Source organism: Scophthalmus maximus, chromosome 3, assembly GCF_022379125.1.
Source record: "Scophthalmus maximus strain ysfricsl-2021 chromosome 3, ASM2237912v1, whole genome shotgun sequence".
In the NCBI taxonomy this organism is placed as follows: Eukaryota; Metazoa; Chordata; class Actinopteri; order Pleuronectiformes; family Scophthalmidae; genus Scophthalmus; species Scophthalmus maximus.
The window spans coordinates 24100571-24122292 of NC_061517.1; the positions used below are offsets into that span (position 1 = coordinate 24100571).

At 45.3% G+C, this 21722-nt stretch overlaps 3 protein-coding genes, 1 long non-coding RNA gene and 1 other non-coding gene across 12 annotated transcripts in view; 2 read left to right on the forward strand and 3 right to left on the reverse strand.

The window, feature by feature from the left end:
* Position 1: 1 nt before the first annotated feature.
* On the reverse strand, positions 2-6416 carry trmt2a (tRNA methyltransferase 2 homolog A). 4 transcript variants are annotated; one of them, XM_047330964.1, is made up of 12 exons: positions 6322-6416; positions 4642-5283; positions 4420-4528; positions 3053-3234; positions 2851-2965; positions 2625-2740; positions 2414-2525; positions 1928-2050; positions 1321-1396; positions 935-1051; positions 754-850; positions 2-606 (listed from the first exon to the last, which is right to left on the reverse strand). In XM_047330964.1, exons 2-12 carry the CDS (start codon positions 5274-5276, stop codon positions 408-410), a joined length of 1881 nt encoding a protein of 626 aa, XP_047186920.1. In that variant the 5' UTR covers positions 5277-5283; positions 6322-6416; the 3' UTR covers positions 2-407. The 4 variants fall into 4 exon arrangements, with proteins under 4 accessions (XP_047186920.1, XP_035494907.2, XP_047186919.1 ...); XM_035639014.2 differs by having other exon boundaries at positions 4642-5280; positions 6322-6407; XM_047330963.1 differs by lacking the exon at positions 6322-6416 and adding an exon at positions 6243-6319 and having other exon boundaries at positions 4642-5280.
* An 850-nt stretch (positions 6417-7266) lies between these two features.
* Positions 7267-11780, reverse strand: LOC118314398. Of its 3 annotated transcripts, none has more exons than XR_004794642.2 (4): positions 11640-11780; positions 11329-11487; positions 10326-10435; positions 7267-7711 (listed from the first exon to the last, which is right to left on the reverse strand). It is a non-coding gene; the product is annotated as an uncharacterized LOC118314398 (long non-coding RNA). The 3 variants fall into 3 exon arrangements; XR_004794640.2 differs by having other exon boundaries at positions 10326-10468; XR_004794641.2 differs by having other exon boundaries at positions 7267-7714; positions 10326-10468.
* On the forward strand, positions 8639-15112 carry ranbp1 (RAN binding protein 1). Its single transcript, XM_035640835.2, has 6 exons — positions 8639-8795; positions 10076-10209; positions 10357-10514; positions 10998-11126; positions 11348-11416; positions 13883-15112. The coding sequence occupies exons 1-6, from the start codon at positions 8781-8783 to the stop codon at positions 14029-14031; spliced, it is 654 nt and encodes a 217-aa protein (XP_035496728.1). The 5' UTR covers positions 8639-8780; the 3' UTR covers positions 14032-15112.
* LOC118314651 lies at positions 13564-13692 on the forward strand. Its single transcript, XR_004794694.1, has one exon. It is a non-coding gene; the product is annotated as a small nucleolar RNA SNORA77 (small nucleolar RNA).
* A 597-nt stretch (positions 15113-15709) lies between the features above and the next one.
* The window catches only part of zdhhc8b (zinc finger DHHC-type palmitoyltransferase 8b), a 65196-nt gene continuing 59183 nt past the window's right edge, over positions 15710-21722 (reverse strand). Inside the window, exons 9-12 of one of the 3 annotated variants that reach the window (XM_035640827.2) lie at positions 20366-20472; positions 19109-20178; positions 18714-18742; positions 18417-18560 (exon numbers count right to left, since the gene is read on the reverse strand). In XM_035640827.2, the coding sequence (XP_035496720.2) occupies positions 18550-18560; positions 18714-18742; positions 19109-20178; positions 20366-20472 (1217 nt within the window). In that variant the 3' untranslated portion in view covers positions 18417-18549. Of the gene's footprint in view, positions 18561-18701; positions 18743-19108; positions 20179-20365; positions 20473-21722 lie in introns of all 3 variants that reach the window. The other 2 variants (XM_035640826.2, XM_035640825.2) reach the window with 2 other exon arrangements.

Here is a 21722-nt window from a genome sequence, read left to right on the forward strand (position 1 = left end):
CTAAAGGTAAAGCCGTTTATTCCACAGAACCGGCTCCGTGCTGCGCAGAGTCCTGGATAAGAGTTGTAACAGAGTTAAAAAAACAACTTTAATTTCAAAACTAACTTAATGGTTTTAAGACGGCCAACTAAAATTCTCAAAATACAAATCAGGTAAAGAGACAGTCCGTGAAGCAAGTACGGTATAATCTTTCCGTCAGTAAACTCAGAGTTTATCTGAAACACAAATTAATTCTGAATTATGACATGAGAAGACTTGCGCAGAAATTTCAACAAATGACAGAAGCTAATCTTCAAATTGGCTTTGAAGGATTATAAAGGTGCGTTGAAGAACTGAGAGCAGAAATACATTTCTAGTTGTTGAAAGCCCATGCTACCTTTGTAACTGTACAAGGTTTGTTTCTACTCTTAAGAAGCGGTCTCTTCCTGATTGCTGCTAGTCGTCGTCGGCTGCTGCTGCTGCTGCTGCTTCTGGGCGTCGTAGTCCACTCTCTCCAGCAGCAGGAGCATCTCGACGTGCATGGTCTGAGGGAACAGGTCCACGGCCATGGCTCGCACCGGGCGGAACGGGGCTCCGCGAACTCTGTTGGACGGCGCTCTGCACAGACTAGAAAAGATTCCAACGTAAGATTTTCATTTTAAAGAACTGGTCGCTTTCTTTCCAAGTGATGCCATGACAAAGTGGTTTTGGCTTTGGTTTTCTTGTACATCATTTTCATAAATCCGCTATGAAAAAAAAGACCTTATGACTCACTCAATGAAGTTGTTCATGGCCGCCTTTGCATTGCACGCCACGTACACCAGCCTCTTCAGGTGCTCTGCTCTCCTGATGGCAAGTATCACCTTGGAATCTGTGTTTGGTTCAAACAGACGGTTTTTAACGAGCGACACAAACTTGAAGAGGGGTGAAATCCAAGTGGAGGTCGTTTACTCACGGAGGCCCGCCCTCGGTGGGTCCACGATGGCCGTGACATTGGGCGACACGAGAGCGCCGAGGATGTTGGGGAACACGTCCTCCGCTTTTCCACGGTGAAATTCAACATTGCTTAGGCCTTAAAATACAAACGGAGGAACAAACTGCGTGAAAACAACAACTATAGAATATTTTTTTCTCAGGATTTTGTAGAGATGGTCTTCTGTTTAAATGGTTACACAGCTGACCACTGTGAGTACGACTTTTATGTTTTTGAAAGAAAGAATCACAATGCATAATTTAATCTATTAATACGTTCAATCCCGTCCCCATCCATGCATCAAAGAATAAAATTTCCACAATGCAATATCGTTTAACATCAGTGCGATCATACATCCGGCGTCCTACCGTTGAGCTTCGCGTTAACTTTGGCATCCTCCACTGCTTCCTGACACAGCTCGATCCCGATCACCTTCTTTACCCTCTGGAGGCAGAAGTAAGACGGTCTGTATACTCACTCCCAAACATTCAAAGGCTCATTCATCTGCCAGTGTCTCAAATTCAGAGCATGTCTTTCGCAACATGTGCCGTAGAAACAATAAACACAGATTGGGCTGCATGCCTGTCTTTCTGTCTGTCTGTCTGTCTGTCTGCTTCCGTTATCGCAACATTTTCTCAGGCGACTGATTCGGACGTCAAACATTGGGGTCATCCCTGTGTTCCCTCATTTCTATGAAATTTTCATTAATTATCAAATTATGCCCCATGTTCCCTCAAGGATTTTCCTTAGGGTTAGGGTGTCGCGTAGGGTTACGGACATAGGGCCTAATTTTGATGAGGGGGGAAATTTCATAGAAATGAGGGAACACAGGGCTGGGGGGACATAGGGCTAAGGTAACACGGGGCAGAGGGAACACGGGGCTGAGGGAACATAGGGCTAAGGTAACATAAGGCTGAGGTAACACATGATTGATGGAACACAGGGCTGAAGAAAAAACACGGACACAAACGTTACCTTAGCCAGAGAGATGCCGATGGTCCCCGTCCCACAGCACACGTCCAGCACTGTGCTGTTCTGGTCCAGCTGGGCCCATTCCCCCACGGCCGAGTACAGCACCTCTGCAGCTCCCGTGTTCACCTGCCAGGTCACACACGCACGCGCGCACGCGCACACACACACACACACACACACACACACACACACACACACACACACACACACACACACACACACACACACACACACACACACACACACACACACACACACACACACACACACACACACACACACACACACACACACACACACACACACACACACACACACACACTTAACTCCTGCGCACTTTGGATGTGGAGGCTTAAACAGCTTAGTTCAGCCAATAGCTGAACGCATCATTTACACTAAGTCCAAAAAAAAACTCGCATATAGGAATTTGCAAGGGTGAGAAAGGAGCGTCCGGTTGTGGAAATCTTAGAATCAAGCCTCTTTCCTTACCTGGAAGAAGGAATGAGGGGATATTCTGAATTTTAAACCCAGCAGCTCTTCATGAATGCAGGTGTCTCCTGCCACCAGCTCACAGGGCAGGTCCTCTGGGTTCGGAGATTTCCTTCACGGCCAAAAAACACAGGAGTTCAGCTGAATGGATTCTATTATTCTGATGACGGTCACTCGTTATATGCCGGTTTTTTTTTCCCCTCCTCTTCACCTTTGACCCTCTCTGACAAAGTACAGGGAGGTCACGCCGCTGGCTTTCCCCTCTCCTTCTGTAAAGTACTCCGTCATGGAGCTCTTCAGAGCGTCCAGTTTGTCTTCTTCCAGTTGCTGCGAGCCATTGAGAACAAGTAAACGAGGTCAATCTCAAGATGCGTTTAACGGGAAATTCTTATATTTAAAAAAAAAAAAAAAAAAAGTAACTGGGAAGATTTCATCACCTGCGGGTTGAAGAACACCATGGCCATGGCTTGTTTGGTCCTCGTCGTCCGAACGGTCAGCTGCTTCCAGTGTCCCTCATACGTCTCGGGACTGTACACAGAGTACGGTGTTGTCCTGTTTGCGAAAAATGACAGTGAGGTTGAATTCAACCACGGGAAAACAATATGTGAAGACGTATACTATACTATACTGTACGTATACCTGATGAACTTCTGAAACTCGCTGACCACTCTCTTGGCCTCGACTGAGACGTGGCGCGTCTCGGCCGGCCCCACCACCGCGCACGAGCCTCCTTTGTACTTGCCCAGGCGGAAACCGACGGTCTTGTCCTCGCCGTCGGCCCCCACCGAGATGAGGAACTCACACTTGTTTCTGTAATCCGTCTGCCGAGACACAGAAGTATGGGCGGCTATTAGACACCGTCGCAGGTCTAAAGGCATAAGGTGACTCACATATTTGCTACGATAAAGTATCATGAAACATTAAATACACTGAGGGAACTTAAAAAACTTTGACTTTGTGAGACATTTGATTACTGGATCCATGTTTTAACAACGTGGGAGGTAAGAATGTGCATTTTATGAATACATTTGCTAATTTATCAATTTGCTGGTTAAATGAGCAACAAATTAATCATTTAAGTTTGATATCTAGAAAAAAATTCTAGCGTTCTCTGGTTCCAGCTTCTCAAATGGGATGATTTGCTGCTTTTGTCTTTGTTATATCTAGGGCTGCAACTAACGATTATTTTCAATAATCGATTAATCTGTAGATTATTTTCTTGATTAATCGATTAGTTGTTTGGTCCATAAAATGTCACTCAATGGTGATTGTGTTTCCCAAAACCAAAAAATTATGTTATGTTTTGTTTTGTCCACACACCAAAGATTATTTTAGTTTACTGTCACAGAGGAGCAAGGAAACCAGAAAATATTCACATTTAAGAAGCTGAAATCAGAGAATATTGAAAAAGAATTCATAAACACTACTTGAACCGATTATCAGACTAGTTGGCGATTAATTTAGTTGCAGCTCTAGTTATATCATTATAAATTAACGCTGTTTGACTTTTTTTGACGGTCAGTGCTCGAAATGGGGGGGGGGTACGCACCGGTACTCGTTACTCACTTTATGAATCCTTTCTTTACTACAGCACAAAATTGTCTACTAGTACAGTATAGTATGTTCTCATATATCTAGCCGCATAAATTTATATCAAAGTGCACCAGATTGATGGATTTAACTTTGATGCCCCCGGACCCCCCTCCAGGGTCTGAAGTCCTGCCACCTTAGTCTCTTTAAAAATCCTCTGGGAAACAATTATGGACTGTTATCTTGAACGAAATTACAGGTTAATATACATTTAGATAAATGTCTGCTGTGGACATCACTAATATCTCCTTTTATCTTTTATTCTCTGTAGAAATTCATAATTTAATACTAAGCAATTTGCTAATACCAGCTGATATGCACGCCACATGTGAACATAGCTGCAACCTTAAAAATCCTAAAGCTGTGCGGTGTGTATGATATGTGCCTCTGTGTAAAATGAGAGTTGAGTTACCTACCTGTGTAGGAGATGGTTTTATAGCTTCCAGCGGGCAACACATTCTGTTGTATTTCCCTTTCTGTGCAAACAGCCACGGCAGCATGGCTTTGTTGGTGTCTCCGATCTCTCTGAAAAGGAAACAGTGAGGCATTTACCGTTTGTGTAAACTGCATGATGTGGATATTTTCCATGACACAGACAAAGATCTTATTTGTGACTCTGTGTCGATGACACCACCTACTTGGCCAGCCTCTGCAGAACCCCCACCACCTCCTGCTCCTTCCTCCTCAGCTGCTCCTCATAAGGCACGTTCCACAGGGGCGTCACCACGTTGGCTATCTGGACACTGAGCGGCTCCTCTTCTTGATCCGCCTCTGCCCGCTTGGACGGGGGCTGCCCCCCCGCGCCCTCTCCATCCTCCTCCTCCTGCTTCCTCTTCTTCAGGATGGGGTCCACTTTGGGTTTGGCAAGCCGGACGCTCAGCACCTGGCCCTTCCACTGCATGCCGTGCACCATCTTCATGGCCTTGTCGCGCTCCTCCCCATTCTTGAAGGTGACAAAGGCGAACAGGTGCTTGCCGAACAGCTTGATCTTGTGCGGGTTGAGGCCCTGCTTGGCCAGGAACTTCTTCAGGTCGTTGAAGCCGACGAACTTGGGCAGGTTCCTGATCTCCACTTTGTAGATCTCGGACGTGAAGAGGTCCTCCTTGATGTAGCGGTACATGCTGGGGTCGGAGGCGGCCTCGCTCCCATCTTCAGCGTTCACATCAGACTTTACATCATCATTGCAGGAGTCCCCGGGGAGGTCGTCACCGGGCTTCTCCTCCTTTGAGGGTGGTGCGTCAGCCGGCGGGCTGCCACTGACATCTGCCATCATCACTCTGCTGGGTGCAAACATAAACAATCCAGTTAACGGACTGAAACTGTGCTTCTATTCTAAAAAGCTATATGAAAATAAAAAAGATCTGTCAGATCTGTAACCACACAATCTAGATGTAACGTTGAAAATTAAAGTCGAGTAGCTGCCAGCAGGGCCGGCCCGAGGCATGAGCTAACTAAGCGGCTGCTTAGGGCCCCCGTGTCCACCAGGGGGCCCACAAGAGTCATGCAATTTATTGATTTTATTATATACATGTTATTTTATTTCAATGGCAATTGTACAAAAAAATGCAATCTTATGTTAACGGGCTGGCAAGCTATTCCTGGTTTAATCAATTCCCACTGCCTCTGTCAGATGTCACGTTCATGCTCATGCATGCGCAATGTAACGATATAGGCACGATACAACCAGACAGTCTGTGTGTCCGTCTGCCGATGGTATTATTCGTAGTTGATAGTCGTCAATTTTTTAAACCAACAGATTGATACTTTTCAGCACACCAAGTTCAGTACGCCACTCACTACTGTAGTACTCTGAATTTTAAAGTGCAATTCAACACTAGACAACTATTGTGAGCTGCCTGATTTCAAGATAAACAACTATAGCTGATAAAGTCTGACGTTGGTATGGCACTACTAATAACGTTGACAATGGGTTAGTTCGATTTACAGAAGGTGTGCGAACGATCAAGGATTGACAACAGTATTGGGGGGGGGGGGGGGGCAAATCAATGTCTGCTTAGGGCCCCATATAGGCTAGGGTCGGCTCTGGCGGCCAGATATGTACATTGTGACATGCGTTCGTTGCTTTTAGGGTCGTGACTCGTGCGTTTCGCCTGGATGTCACAACGATTCCTGCACACAGGTGCCTGATGTCGGCTGCAGGCTGAGATTTTACTTTCACGTCCTCGTTTAAAGGAAGAACGCATTGGTCAGGATCTATTTCAGTATCTCTCACGGTTACACTTCTCCGTCCCACCAAACATCAGCCACGGCCACAGTGAACGGAGGACCGCGTGTCGGTCTCTCCATGTGCCTCTTACCTCCTCACTTCGACGTCCGGATGCGACTCCTCACTGAAACGCGCAGGGCGCCGCCATCTTGATTCGGCCACGTGCCGCAAGGGAAATTTAAAGTGGTAGTCGTCAATTCGCCGCTCGAGCGTCACGCACACTTCTGATTCGCGTTCTATGTCTTGTCACTCCGACTTTCTGGGCAGATGCTTTTGGCTTGGTCTCTTTTAGATATTACTTTTGGCATAATAAGGACATTCTCTACAAAAACAAATCTTTATTTTTTTGAAAACTGGTTCAGGAATACTATTTTACTTGTTAGCCAACTCTTTGACACGGATGGCAGACTATACAGTTACTTTGCTTTTATTCCAAAAATAGATTGTTATTATTCCCTATACAATTCCATATTGGAACGGTTTAATAGAGAATGACCCTTGGAAGAAAGTTTGAGCATAGACCACAGACACACACACACACACACAGTAAGGTTTTACAACCAGCACTACTCTCAGTAATTAGATCACATACAAACTTTCCATGATTCAATAACCACTGTAATAATTCCTAGGAACATTTTAAAGTGAATAATAACGATTGAGGGGGGGGTAGAAATATACGGTTTGATGTTGCTGTTTTACGAGACTCAACTGATAAATTGATCCCTAAAGTTCCTATCTGAATAACAACTTTAATCTGTAAATCTTCATCATGTGTGGCTGATGTTGCTCAGGGATGCACCGTGCTGACAGGATCCCGGCTACAGTGGTAATACGATGGGATTGTGGGTTTGTCATCTTCAACATCCCTCTGCCGACCTGAGTAATATGTTATGTTATTGTGTAGATTTGTTATAGCAAACTAATTACGACAGAAAGTATATTAATGATGTATAAACATAAATTATTATGATTTGTATTTTGGTTCACTGCCCCCTGCTAATTAGTGCCTAAATAATCACAATTTCACCTGAGCTAATTTTTTAATACACAACTTTTATTAAGCATTCCACAGTTTCATCAGACATATTTTGTCGCAATCGGTTAATTAAGAAAATTTACCATCTTATTTCTGTTGTTTTTTATACCCTTGTTCTCCAAGGCGACGAAGGCGAACAGATGCTTGCCGAACAGCTTGATTACAGTATGTGTGGGTTGACACCCTGCTTGGCCAGGAACTTCTTCAGATCGTGTAAAGCCGAAGCACTTGGGCAGGTTCCTGATTTCCATTTTGTAGCTGTTGGAAGTGAAGAGGTCCTCTTTGATGTAGGGGAACATGCTGGGGTCAGAGCCAGCCTCAGTTCACATCAGACTTTACATCATCATTGCAGGAGTCCCCGGGGAGGTCGTCACTGGGCTTCTCCTCCTTTGAGGGTGGTGCATTCGCCGGCGGGCTGCCACCGACATCTGCCATCATCACTCTGCTGGGTGCAAACATAAAACCATCCAGCTAACAGACTGAAACTGTGCTTCTATTCTAAAAAGCTATGTGGAAATAAAAAAGATCTGTCAGATCTGTAACCAGACACTCTTTTGTTTGGGTTTTTAACGACTTTCCACAATTAAACGACTTGATATCTGGTTATCTAGATGTTGGAAATTAAAATCGAACAGCTGCAATGATCACATTTACTTCCAGCTGCACCTTTGTCATGTGTTGTGTTTTGTTACTCCGTAGATACTTGTGTACAGAGTGACATTATTAAACAAAATCGAATCTCTCTGCAACAATACTTATTAAAGCTTTTGTTATGTGTCCCCACATGGGCGTGCCTTGCAGCCAGGGGGAAACACACAAAGTTGAGAAAGATACATGAAATGTAATAAATATAGCCATATGTCTTTCCTCGCCTTTTCTTTTAAACCAAAGTAAGTCAACTAAATTAGATCAAAGGTAAAGTTGAGTAAAACGATTTAAGTCAAGTGGAACCAGGATTCAGTGTTAAATATATTATATATTAATAATGCCAAATATTTCTATGCTATGTATAAATTTAGACACATAATTAAATATTGAACAACTAATAAACACAGAACATGATGCACAGAAGCTGGGATGGAGGCCCACGACTCATTTCAGTATTAAAAATTATAATACATTGTTATTATCATAATACACACATCTTTTTCTTTGTGACATGAGTGTGTCCTGGCATATTGTTTTTTTATGGATAGAAGTGAAACTTATATATATATGTAATACACTTAATATAAGTTATATATATATATGTTTATATATATATATGTGTGTGTGTTTATATATGATATAAGGAGAAACAGCATGTGTTCAGTGTGACGCAGCTTCAGTCGGAAGAGGGAGGTGCGTGCGCGCGCCCTTGTCATACGGTGGGCGCGGACGTCATACGTAGGAAATTCGGCGCGCGAAAGCTGTAGCAGGAAGTGCGAGAGCAGCTGAGGGGAAACGGCGGCCAACTCGGGATTTTGAATCTAGCGAACTACTTCCACAAATCTACCAACATCTACATCGATATGGCAGACCCGAAGGTGAGGCGGCGAATTTCGGACCGTCCGATGCGTCGCGTCGGCTCGGAAGTGGGAATTTTGTGTCCGGGCGTTGTGTTCGATCGTATCGTAATTCGTCAAAGTTTGCCAACGGAGGAAGCTGCGAGACGGAAATGCCGACAACGATGCTAGAAAAGCGGCCAATCTGCGCGTGTTCGAAGCGGCGGGGTGAAGTGGAAACCTCCGGGACGTTCCGAGATCTGCTGTTTTCACACTCTTTCGGACGGTTCCTCCGAGTGAGCGGGCTCGGGCGTGTGCAGCCAAGTCAGCGTGTTAACATTAGCCTCTCTGGTCGTTAGCCGAGCGAAGGCAACGGAACGCACGCCGCCATCCGTGATGTGTCCCCAAGTCAGTCAGTCGTTTTTTTTAACGGTCGCAGGTACACGACGTGCACCGAACCGACGGGCCGGAACGAGCAACAACGAGCCTCGCCGGGTCGCCTCGCCTTTGTCCGCCTGCCACAACAAGTTGCTAAGTTGGCTAATGCTAGCTGCGTTAGCTTCGCTAGCAGGGCGCCGGGACACAGTGACTCTGTACTCTCGGGGCAACTTGAATACACGTTGAACGGAGCTCCGCCAGCTCATCCCATAATAAAAACAAACCGTGCCCCCCACCTCCCACACATATATGCTGTCAACATGTTCTAACGTATGAGTCAGCGAAACACAAAGCGAAGCTAAAAAGCATTAGCTCTGCATTAGCATGCTAACGAGAGGCCTCGTCGACGAGCAAGGCAACTAAACAATGAGTTGGAAGACAACAAAGTTGACCCACAAGTTTGTGCAACGCTGCCGAAGTAAAATGGAACTCGCTCGAGGTCCAGCTGTACGTTCATCTTCTTGCTCACAAGGATGCACCGTGGCCCTCTTTGTTGTTGGTTTTTATATGGAGGATGTGCACGATCTTGCCATATTAATGAGTCAGTGTGGCACAGAAGCGGGAGAATACGTTACACCAACTAGCATCAGAGATGCTTAGCTCGGCAGAATCCATTCACAAAAGGATCGCCCCCCCCCACCTACAAAAGCTATACTTAACCAGTGAGCTCTTAAATCCCTCTATTGAAGCATTCGTGGCCCGTTGGCAGAAGTCACTTTGTGTCCAGAGTGTTTTAAAGAAACTCTCCGATCCACCGTATGTGACACGGCCTTATTACTTATCTCTTAAAAAAAGAATGCTCCTGAATGTTTGATTCTCTCGTGAGTTAACCCATCGCCGCTTTCTCCCCCCCCCCCCCCCCCCCCCCCCCCCCCCCCTTTCAGGACCAGGAGGAGCACGAAGCCACTGCCGACAATGCGGAGGACACCAACCACGACCCCCACTTTGAGCCCATCGTGTCCCTTCCCGAGCAGGACGTGAAAACATTAGAGGAGGACGAGGAGGAACTCTTCAAAATGTACGCCGCTTTCACCCCGTCGTGTTTTGTCCACTCGCATGCAATTTGTCTCGCACGTGTCATATCTGATGTACTTGTAGCCGGCCCGCATGTGACCTTTTGAGAAGCTGCTGTACCGGATAGTGACGTGCGCTGCTGTCTCCCCAGGCGGGCCAAGCTTTATCGTTTCGCCTCCGAGAACGAGCCTCCAGAGTGGAAGGAGAGGGGAACCGGTGACGTCAAGCTGCTGAAACACAAAGAGAAGGGCACAATCCGCCTCCTGATGAGGAGAGACCGGACCTTGAAGATCTGCGCCAATCATCACAGTGAGTGTCAAGTTTGCGAATCGAATTATTTAATGCCACGATGCAACCTTTTATTAAGGAAGAATGAAATATTAACAATTTAGCTATGATAACATGAATGTCTGACAAACTGCACTCTGTGTTGTGTCACAGTGTCGTACATACTAGGGTATTTAAATCATAACAGTTAGTGTTTACATCTGTGTCCTAGGCTTCTTTCCATAGAAAAGCATGTTTTCTGAAGTGAGCGTATGTATTTTGTACTCCAAATACTCAAACTATTTTAGTTATGCCACTAGTTTACTTAAAATCGGGACAAACAAGATTTTCGTTAGAAATAAAGTGTAATAAAGATTGATTATTGTATCTGGTAAGAATGGAAATCAATCCAATCAAAGTGTGTTGATTATACAAAAGGCAACTTTTAAAAAAATCAAAGTGTCAAAGTAAAGCTTCCCCTACAGTATATGACTATATATGTGTTTTCCATCTTGTGTACTACAGTTATGCCTGCGATGGAGCTGAAGCCCAACGCTGGCAGTGACCGGGCATGGGTGTGGAACACACTAGCAGACTATGCTGACGAATGCCCCAAACCTGAACTCCTGGCAATACGCTTTTTAAACGCAGAAAGTAAGTATGAAAACATCTGGTCCAATGCCACACATGGAAAGTTGCCCAAGTGGTGATCAAGTTAAATTCTGTCCTGATCCTTATTACTGAATCTTTTTGTTTTCTGCATGTAAACTAGTTTTCATGTTTTATACCATAAGTCAGCGCTGAATGATTGAGCGACCTCATTGGCAACAGCTAGGTGTCGTGAATATACGCTTACTCTCTGTTCCTGTTCACAGATGCCCAGAAGTTCAAGGGGAAGTTTGATGAGTGCAAGGAAGAGGTCAGAAAAAGTCTCGACGGAACAGGTAAGTCAAACTTGGACATCGGGAACTTCCCTAATAGAATTCACCGACTGGTGACAGATTAAAGGAGAACCCTGAAAAAATGAGTGGAGAAATAACAAAGTCAGATGATTCCACACATGTGCACGGTACAGTTCAAAAGTAATTAACATCTAGCGATGTTCTGTGGCATGAAAGAGGATTTCATTGTTGAGGTACGCATGAAAGTGTGATCATCTGCTATGACCTTCGGTCACCAGAGGGCTGTACTACAAAGCAGGATTTGCGGTTATCAAAGTAACTTCAGGTCTACCCCTGGGTCTTCCGTCCTACAAAGACGGTTCTCTTAATGGGGTAAATCTCCATGGTAACTTATGCTGAGTGGCTAACCTGCTCCGGAGCAGGTTAAGTTTCGAGATAAGAGATCAAAGCCAGTCACCAGGCCAACTACTGACCAATCAGACCACTGGAGTCCTCATTCTACAGGATCCTGACTGGGACAAAAGAGTTTAGCGTAACGTGACAAATAATAAAGCGCAGCAGATATTGAGCTCAACAATGACCGCCCACTCTGAGAACGGCGCCAGTCCCGGAAGTGAATTTCACATTCCCTCATTACATTGACGTTTCATAAAATCCATATATAAAGAGTTTTAAGCTTGGAACCAAGCCTATAAACCAGGACAGAAAACATATTAATAGAAAATACAAAGACTTAATTTTAAAATTGAACTACTCATCCCATAAATCACTGTGAATGCCTTTCCAACGACTTCCAACCAATTAGAGACGTCTGTGTTACACCGTAGGATTATGGGAAATATTACTTCTCGATGATATATCGCAAATTATTATTTTTTTCTTAAAACAAGGTTGATCTCATACAGACTTGTGGCTTCTATGGGTGCATATACCATAGTTTTACAACCTCATAGCTTGTAAGTCGACCTTGGATGGTTGCAACATTATAGCTAATAGTCAAAATGTTGATTCAGAATATGAATTCACTTCCTTGTGCTGTTGAGGTCTTGCTGTTCCAGACTTTCATGTCCACAGTGGTTTTTACATTTTTCCAATAAACAGAGGGAGAGTTTATCAGAATAAATAAATACATAGACTCATTAATATTAGAACTTCATTTGAATTTAAATAAAGATGATTTGATTCCTGACAGAATCTCTGATATTCTATCACTGCAGCTTGGAACAACAAGAGGAGTCTGACAATTAATAGTTATAAAAACGTAATACTATCTCTTTTATCAGAATGATGATCAACACACTGATCAATATTCCATGATCATGAATAAGCAGTTCAGTGTGATTGCCCTCATCACACATTAGGGTTAGGGTTCATCTCTCCTGACATCACTTCAGCTTCCCTTCATAATAGTTCATCATCGTCAGACAAAAGGGCAAAAATATTAGTAGTATATTCGTAAACTTGATAAATTCCTGTGATTATTTACATCATATTTATAGGCTGACTTTAAATTAAGAAAAAACATGTTGAGTGGTTCTTTTCTATTTAGTGTTATCATATTATTTTAATTTCACTCTATAGAATATCGCTTAAACCAAATCGACCTGTGCGTTTCTTTTCGTATCTTGAACAAACCGTAATTATGGTTCTGACGGTTTCGCTTGTTATAAGGACTCTGCCTCCTCCACATGAACGCTCTCGTAACCGGACAGGAAAACCCAGGGTTAACGGAGACAGTTGATGTCCAGCTTCGTAGCACAGGCTATCCAGGATTGTCAATGTTACGTGAAGTCACAAATATATGCTGTCAGGATATTTAAACATATCCTGCTTATGTTGAACGTTACTTGAGCCATTTTTACGCATGAACTCCAGAAAATCGGGTCAGAACATTTTCCGGAGTTTGCCTTTTACATATAAAGTGGGCCTGGCAGGACAAGTTGAGGAAAATATGTGGAGGGAATTTTTTCCGACATTTGCATTCTCACATATTTCAGGATAATGTCAGGACTCCCGTGCACGTCTGAAAGCAGCTTAAGACATTCAATGTTGTCACTCTTGTGTTCACATATTAAAACATGGTCCTGCCTTTTCACAAATAGTAGTCTGCACTTCTGCAGCAAAGAGTGCATCGGTTTGCTTCAATGTTGTAACAGCGTCCTATTCATGTCAACAAGTTCCCTGAACATGCAGACTCACTCTGTTCTTTGCTGCTCTCTCCAGCCTGGAACTTTTTCTGTCTGCTACATGAACATGCAGAATTTAACACTTCACTGGCTCTCTGAAAGGCCCGTGTCAGTTTGTTCTGCTACATTACCATTCATATTAATTCACAGGTAGAATTCTGTTTTCTAATCTGACCAGAGGTGAAACATTCTACAGAAGTCGAGATGCAAAGTGAGACAAAGCAATGGCCACTTGCAGGGGAGCTGAAGACCTGGAGCTGACATGTGTTCACAAATTATAGCTTTATTTATATATATTTTTCTTTCTTTTTTTCTGCCACAGGTGACACTGACGGCACAAACAAGGTGGCGGAGAAGCTGGAGGAGCTCTCGGTAAAAGACAAGGCATCAGAAGAAAAGAAGGCAGAGGACAAAAAGCAGACCGAGAAGAAAGAAGACAAGAAGGAGGTGAAGGCGGAGGAGAAGAATTGAGAACCAAGAAGTCGCTTTGCTGATCTTCAATTTATCGGTTTTTCCTCTTTTTCTACGATAGACTCTAAACGAACTGAATTTGGACACTTGCTTATTATTAGTTTATTTTTTTTATTATTCTGTTTTGCCTCGAGATCACAAGTCCTTGACGCCACTGGGGAGAAGAAAAAAAAACAAGATAGAGAATTTATGGAGAAAAAGAAACCAGTTCCCTCCCCTCCCCTCGTTTGCACCGTGGAATGCCACACCTTCCATTCTTGTCATCTACAGTCCAATGTTACAATTGACAAACTGTGAAAAGAGGCTTGTGATAGTGATAATTCCCACATTGGGGTATTTTTTTTTTGTTATTCTGAAGCAGAGTTTGTATGCAAGAGGAGAGGATAATGTAGCCTGCTTGTCAGCAGCAGAGGGTCAGGAACCAGGTGTGGTGGAGGTGCATTATGAATCTTAAAAAATCCCAGAGGTCATCTTGGTGGGCCTTCTATCCCCTGTCCACTGTACCCGCTTCCACTGTTAGCAACCGCAAGTAAGGTGAAGACTTTTTCAGCAAATGCCTTGTAGAAATAGTTCTCAGTTCCATCCCCGCACCAGTCCTGCCGGGGAACTGACTAGAAGAGGAATCAACCTCCAGGGACAGTTGAGGGGCTGCGGATCCGCGTCCACTGAGCGCCGACTGACAAATTAGATCAGATGCACTTAGCTAAGCATTTTTATTTTCTTTTTTTTCTCTCTTTGTTTTAAACCATTATATCGAAAAGTGAACTGTTTTCATCGGAGTTCGCTGCAGCCGTGCTCTGACTTCCTCGCCAGAAAATAGTCTGTATTGTTTAGGTCCTAACATTCCCAAAGCCTAAAGCATGTAGAGTATATGTAACAGTGTGCCCCTATCAGACCTGTGTGCTCACCACCCTCTCCTTTTTCTTTCCACTAATTCAGTTCTTAACCTTGCCTCTGAAGTGCATCTAAGTGCCAGTGCATCTGTAAATACATGTGTATATGGATGAAATGTTGCTTTTCATTTGCACTCGAATGATTTGAAATGTTTCCTCCACCTTCGAATAAAAGCTGTCAAACACCATGGGTGCGGTCGAATTGTCAAGTTTGCTCAGGAAGTACCCTAAATCTCTGGAAGTATTTCAGCGGCAGCCATAAGACCTGTTCAGATTCTCTAAATGCACAGGAAAGGAGGTTCAATGCTTCCTTTCCAATTTCCTTTAAGCATAGGGAAAGGAGAGGAGAAATGAGACGCCCCACAGTTCATTGAGGCAGCGATATTTAACGTGGCGAGTCATGCACGAACGTAAAGGATTAAATCCTAAGTTGAAGAAGAGTATTAATATGAGCCAGAAGAGACGCACGTCATCATGTAAGTTACTGCTGCATATGACTCCTTTACATCTGATGTCATATGGTGGTAAAACAATAAAAATGTTGGATGGAGCCGCTGCGTTTTTTTTAGTTCATCTTCAGATATTTGTAGTTTCACCACGGCAGACGCACGTGAATAACATCCGCCATCGCTTAATGACGTAGTGTCTGAGCACCGCTGCTGGCTTTTCCTAAGTCCTATGAATCCTCCTTTACATCTAAGAAAATCCCTTGCGTCCTCTGGCAGCTGATGAAAGTGTGCAGTTGCAAACAATTTTTCATTAACAAGAATCAATCTTATTCACTCAAGAGATGGAAACCTTTATTTAGGTCATTTGGGAAATATTTCCTCTTCACAAAAATAGGAACGCATGTACATTTATAGTATATTCTATATTTTAATACATATTCAACATTCTATTGAGTTTCAGAAGACATCAGCTCGTGGCTGACAGAACAGATTCACTGCTTGACACGTCGGGAAGGGTCCCTGACCTGCAGTTATGTCCACCCCCCCCCCCCCCCCCAAAAAAAAGAAGAACATTGGACCAATGGCAGTCATCTTATAAGAGGAATGACATCGACAGGGTTTTGATATGTGGCCCAAAAAACAAAAACAAAATCAGTCATCAATCATTTCTAAAGACATGACTTGAAACAGAGTATTGTGTGTTACTGTGTTCACGGTAAGGCAGCTGGGTGAGACCTTGAAAGAAGGGACCACCACCACGGGTCGAAAAAGGTTGTAACTACGGCGAGTTTCGGTCACATCCAACCTTTGTCAGAAAGCCAAGACTCGGCCACAGCTACCGGGCCTCTACGCGGATCTCTGCAGAGCAACCGTCAACGGACGAAGACATGGGAAGAAGGAAGCTTCATAATTAAGCCAGATTGCGTTTTGACCCCAAACTTTCTCCTGTCCCAAGTTTTTAACCTTTACCCAGTCTTGAGTTGTGTCACAATGGCACCCGCGGCCATTTGCTGCTCAATACAAAAACACCAATGATGTTATAGTGTCACTTTTCACCGGATATGAAAGAGCTTTTCCCTCTCATAAGGCAATGATGGTTTATTCTTAATGCAAACACAGCCGGACCAAATCTACCGCTCTTACATGTTTCAATGTGTTCCACTGATGCAAAAAATATAAATAAAATAACCCCTCCACTTAGATGTTTTTTTATCCCCGATCCATGGTCAAAAGAAATTAATGTTAAGAGACTGTTTTTAATTATCAAAAGTTCCACGTTGACTCTGAAGCTGTACCAGACAGCCGCTTGCACAAAGTGAGGACGCCCCCCCGTCTGCCGTCTCTGAGATCTCGCCGTGGTGGGTCGCCACGTTTGGGAGCGAACTCTCGGGGGCCGCGTTTTTTCTTCTTCCGAAAGGCCCCCAAATCCTGGACTTCGTCGAAGATTGTGACTTTGACGTTTCACTTCCTCAACATCACATATCAAGCTAATTACATTTCATCATATATAGTTGTTTTTTTTGTTTTTAACACTGCAAGTTAGAACAAGATATATTTCTTATTTTATGGATTTGTACCCATGATCTTGTTTATTTACTGTATTTATATAATTTATCAACAAGCAACCCCACTCAAAATAAAACATCCATTCCAGGCGTATGTATCTGTATAAAAAAGATGTATCAAACATAGTTTTTTTTTTGATAGGTTGTGTGTATAAAAAGGAAATAAACCAATTTTTTTAAAAAGAAAAACCTACAAAATAATGAATGGGTGAACAATTTTCTTCGTTTTGCCACCCGGGGCGATGGCTTGTTTTTCTTCACCCTTCCAAACCCTATGGTATATAACACAAACATAATTTACAGACTAAAGTAACTAGGTTGTTCTTATTTTTTAATTTTTTTAAATTGTTTTTTTTTACACAAAACGTTGCCATAAAAGTTGTTTTGGTGGTGCCAGGCTGGACTCGCTCCGAACTCCGTATAGGGATGAGGTATTCCGATCGTTCAGAACGTACGTACAGTGGGGTCCACAGTGGTCTCAGTCGTTCATACCCCACCGAATATCATCCTGGTGTAACTCGCCTTAACTTGACGTCCCTCGAAACAAACCACGATGCGCGTGCACCTAAAGGGGGATAAGCTGCTCCCTACATTTCTGCACTCGACTGAGACGAAGCGAAAAGACATTCGTGCTTCGTGAGTTCGTCTCGCTCAATGCAACGTCGTATCGTCCCCCCCACACCCCCCTCTTCGCTGCTTGCATTCATTCCTGAGAGTGTTATCTTGCACAAAAGACGGAATTTACCTTTTGTTTTCGACTTTGAACTCAAAGCAAACCTTTCTCAACGAATTTGGAAGCCCAACCGCCAGACCTGCCATCCGATTGAAATTCCCTTTCCACATCCCATTTCCCACCCTCTCATCTCGCTCGAGTTTGCCTTCCACTTTTGGTAAATCTAACTGACCTGTCCTCCGTCGCCCCTCAAAAGCCGTAGAAGTGCGCCGCATATGGCGGAGATGGTTTGAACGGTACAGGTTGGTGGGAAGCGCCCTCGGCTTCGCGAGGTGAACTGACATTAGTCTCCTCTCGCAGCGAGGACGTCAAGTGTTTTTATTTTTTCCTTCTAGCCTTCAGCGCTTCTCGGCGCAAAGTTCGCGTGACATTTGGAACAACGAGCGCTTCCGTGACCGCGCCTGAGAGACAACAGTTCTCACATTGACGACCTCGTTTGGACGGTCCACTCGAGGTGACAAACGCGATGACAAGACACTCCTCACACACATACTGTACAGACTGCAGCAGCATCGACTGACAGCCAATCGCTCGGGTACAAACACACACGCACGCACGCACGGGCGTCTGGCGAGACGGACCTGCACAAGAGCAAGACAGGTCCTCTGATTGGACAATATGTCCAGAAACCGGGGATGTGCTGCGTGGCCCCCGACCGGCCGTTATCGAAAACACTAAAATGAAAAAGAGAGGAGAATCTCTTCGTGACGGGGGTGGCTGTCGTCGTGTGGAGGTGGAAGCCGGGGTCCCTGCTCACACCGATATCTCATATGTGGTGCCTCCTACGCCCGTCACCTTTTTGACGTTACTATGGCGACTGGGGCTGTGGGTGGCACCCTGGTGGGTGCTCGGGTGGCAGTCCGTCTGCCCGTTAACCTTCATGGCCTCTCTGAATGGAAAGAGGAGAACAGAGGGGGGGAAAAAATGATTTAACACAAAGAGCCAAAACGGATACAACACAAACCAACATGCAGAATTAATGTTCTAAAAAAAAAATTTAAAAAAAGAGAAAGGCAGTATGAAGGATTACTTGAAAGTTTACTTGTTAGTGAAGCAACAACAGGCGTGCAACTGTTAGACCGGTGGTGGAGGAAGCATGCAAAAGAAAAAGAAGTGAGAGGAGTCACACAACTTTATTCATCTGGGAGTCGTGTAATAATACAAAAAAAAAAATGATATTATACTACAAAAGGCAAACACAAATCAGAGTAGTACACGTACGAATTCACACCAGACTAATCTCATGAAGAAATGGACAACAGTTGAACTTATGCCATATACCATAACATATAGAACACACATTGCTTCAGTTAGAACTAGTGAGTAGCAGCGGAAGGAGTCGGGCTTCCAGTGGGAATACGTTCAAATGCCCCCACCAGGCCCCATTGGCTCTCTACAGTGCATGCAGTCCCACAGGGGGAACGCTAGGATTCATACCTTGGGCCCCCGAGTCGAGGTGAGTCTGTCCTCTCAAGGGCACTGATGTAGGAGAATTTCTGATGAGAGTAGGAGGGAGAGCGCGGCATGGCTGGGGAGTGGGGCTGGTGGGCCGGGGAGCGGTAGGTGCCCTCGAGGGCGGCGGCCCTGCCCTGGCTGCTGTTGGTGCTGCTGTGATCATTGTGCAGGGAGGTGGACGAAGTCCTGGGGGCGCGGCCCAGCGTGGAGCCGGCGTGGCGCAACACAGGGGTGCGCTGGCCATAGCTCACCAGACCGACCCCCATCAGGTTGTCCCTGGAACCCCCATAGGCCGGGGGCGTTGGGCCCCTGGAGACGGGGCCGCGGGGCCCATCTGGATAGCAAGCATTGTGGGATAAAACGTAGCCCCCGTCGAACACACCAGAGTCCTGGGCATAGATGTGAGTCTGGGAGCGCCCCTGCAGCATCTGCCGCTTCTCCCTCTCCTCAATCTCCTTCCGCTCCTGGATGGAGGCCATGATGGTCTGGGAGAGGTTATCATAGCGCACCGGGGACGGGTCCCTGTCCCTCGGGTGAGGGGATTGCCTGCCCATCCCTCTGGGTGGCATTACTGGACTGTAGGCAGTGGCAACCTGTTGCCTCTGCATTTCAGGCTCCCGGATGTGGCACATTTTGGTGGGCAGGTAGGGCGAGTGGAAGCCCGTGGCGTGCATACCACGGTGGGCCATGCATTCGTTGGCAGTGGCCGGGGAGATGCTGGGGTTGAGCAGGCTGTCGTAGGACAGGCTGCCGTTGCGGTTGGAGAGCGTGTTGGGCGAGAAGACGCTCTTGTAGGGGGTGGATGTGACCGCGTGGGGCTGCAGGGCCGGGAGCTGGCCCTTCTCCGGCCGGCGGTGGCCCTGCTGCTTCAGGCTGAGGGAGCGGGAGTTGATGGGGTCCGAGTCCAGCTGGAGCGGGGACGACTGGAAGCTGCGGTGGAGGGGAGTGTTGGTGTACTCGGGCAGATCGAGGTTCGGCTCAGAACGGTAGTCGTGTCCGCGGACACCTTCTTCCAAGATGGCCGATGTCTTCCGATCGTCTGGCATGACGATCTGAGGAGCAAACAGCAGAATAAACTTTTAATAAATAATCTTAATGACAATGTAAATTAAGTCCTCCTCCTTATCAGCTGCTACCTACTAAACAGGTTGCACCAGAGCCCCTGGCTGTCGAGCTACTCCACACAGTAATCATCTGAATTACGTACTTCATACATCAGTACCAAACATCATGGCTTACCTTCTCTCCGGCAGCGTGGTAGTGGACTTTGGGAATGGTGCCAAAGGACGGCCTGTATTTGTACATGGCTGGTGTGGAGGGGTGGGTTTTGCCCGAAAGGGAGCTGTCTACAAGACAAACATGGAGAAAAAAAACAGAGTTAACAATGTACAGATAATAGAAATGACACTATCGAGGCCTCAGAGCTTAAAGGTGAAATATGGGGTATCCCCACCTGCAATCTGAGAATCTCCACTTCTCTGACATTTCCTACAATTTAGAAATTGGTTGAACAATCACAACAGACTGGGCCAGCTGGCCAATCAGAGCAGACTAGGGTTTATTGGGAGGAGGGGCTAAATTAAATTCAGGTGTTTTAGACACAGGGAGCTGCAGGAATGGACAGTATGAGAACACTGAGGCCTTTTCAGAACTTTAGTGCATGTAAACCTTTTTCAGTGGTCACCCAAATTAAAAGTATTAACCTGAATATGAGCATTATAAGTCACCTTTAATTCTATAATAAGGCTGGGGGACCGAGCAGTTAAAACCCACACCATCACTATTCCTACTGAATGAAAATGAATTGGAGTTGAGGGGGGGGGGGCAGCCAGACAACAAGAGTCCATTCTGTAAACGCTATGTCACACATTTGAGTCCAGCTGTCCACAGAAATTACTTGAGCAAAGCGCTAAAACCCCAAAGGCATCTCTCCAGCGAGTAGCTGCTCCTGTGCTGTGGTGGAGCTCAGCGTGCGAAGAACTCTCCACCTCCACAAAATAATGAGTCATCTCAACTGCTTTTTATTTTATAAAGGCGAGGCAAATCGATTTAGACCGCCCGCAGTACTTTGGAGTACCAGCAGGCAGCACTGCCGCGCCGTGAAATGCAGGGGCGCAGTTCACTCCCTGACACAATGCGCCATGGCACCGGAGATCCTCTGGAGGGAACCTGCTGCTGCTTTACTTTAACACCTCACACTGTTGAATGCAACGACATGAAGGCCCCGTCGGCACTGGCCAACACCCCACACCGCCACCATAAGAGGATCCCTCACGGTTTCCCATTCACCGAGATGCATCCCAGAGGCAGGGTCATTTTTTTAATTTCATTTTCTATTCTATATTTTGTTGGTAACAGCACTGATTCGAGCCCATGCTCCTCTCCCATCCCTCCATTTGGCAGAGCCCTGCTTCTACACACACACAACAACAAAAAACATGGTGGTGATTCATGTCACAAGGATTCACTCTGAAATATCTCCATCATACCGCAAATCTGGAAATCTTTCCTGCTCGCCACAAATCACGGCCGCTCTCTGGACTGGCGTGAAAAAAAAAAAAAGAGGCCATCAAGCTGCCACCGGGACATTTATCAG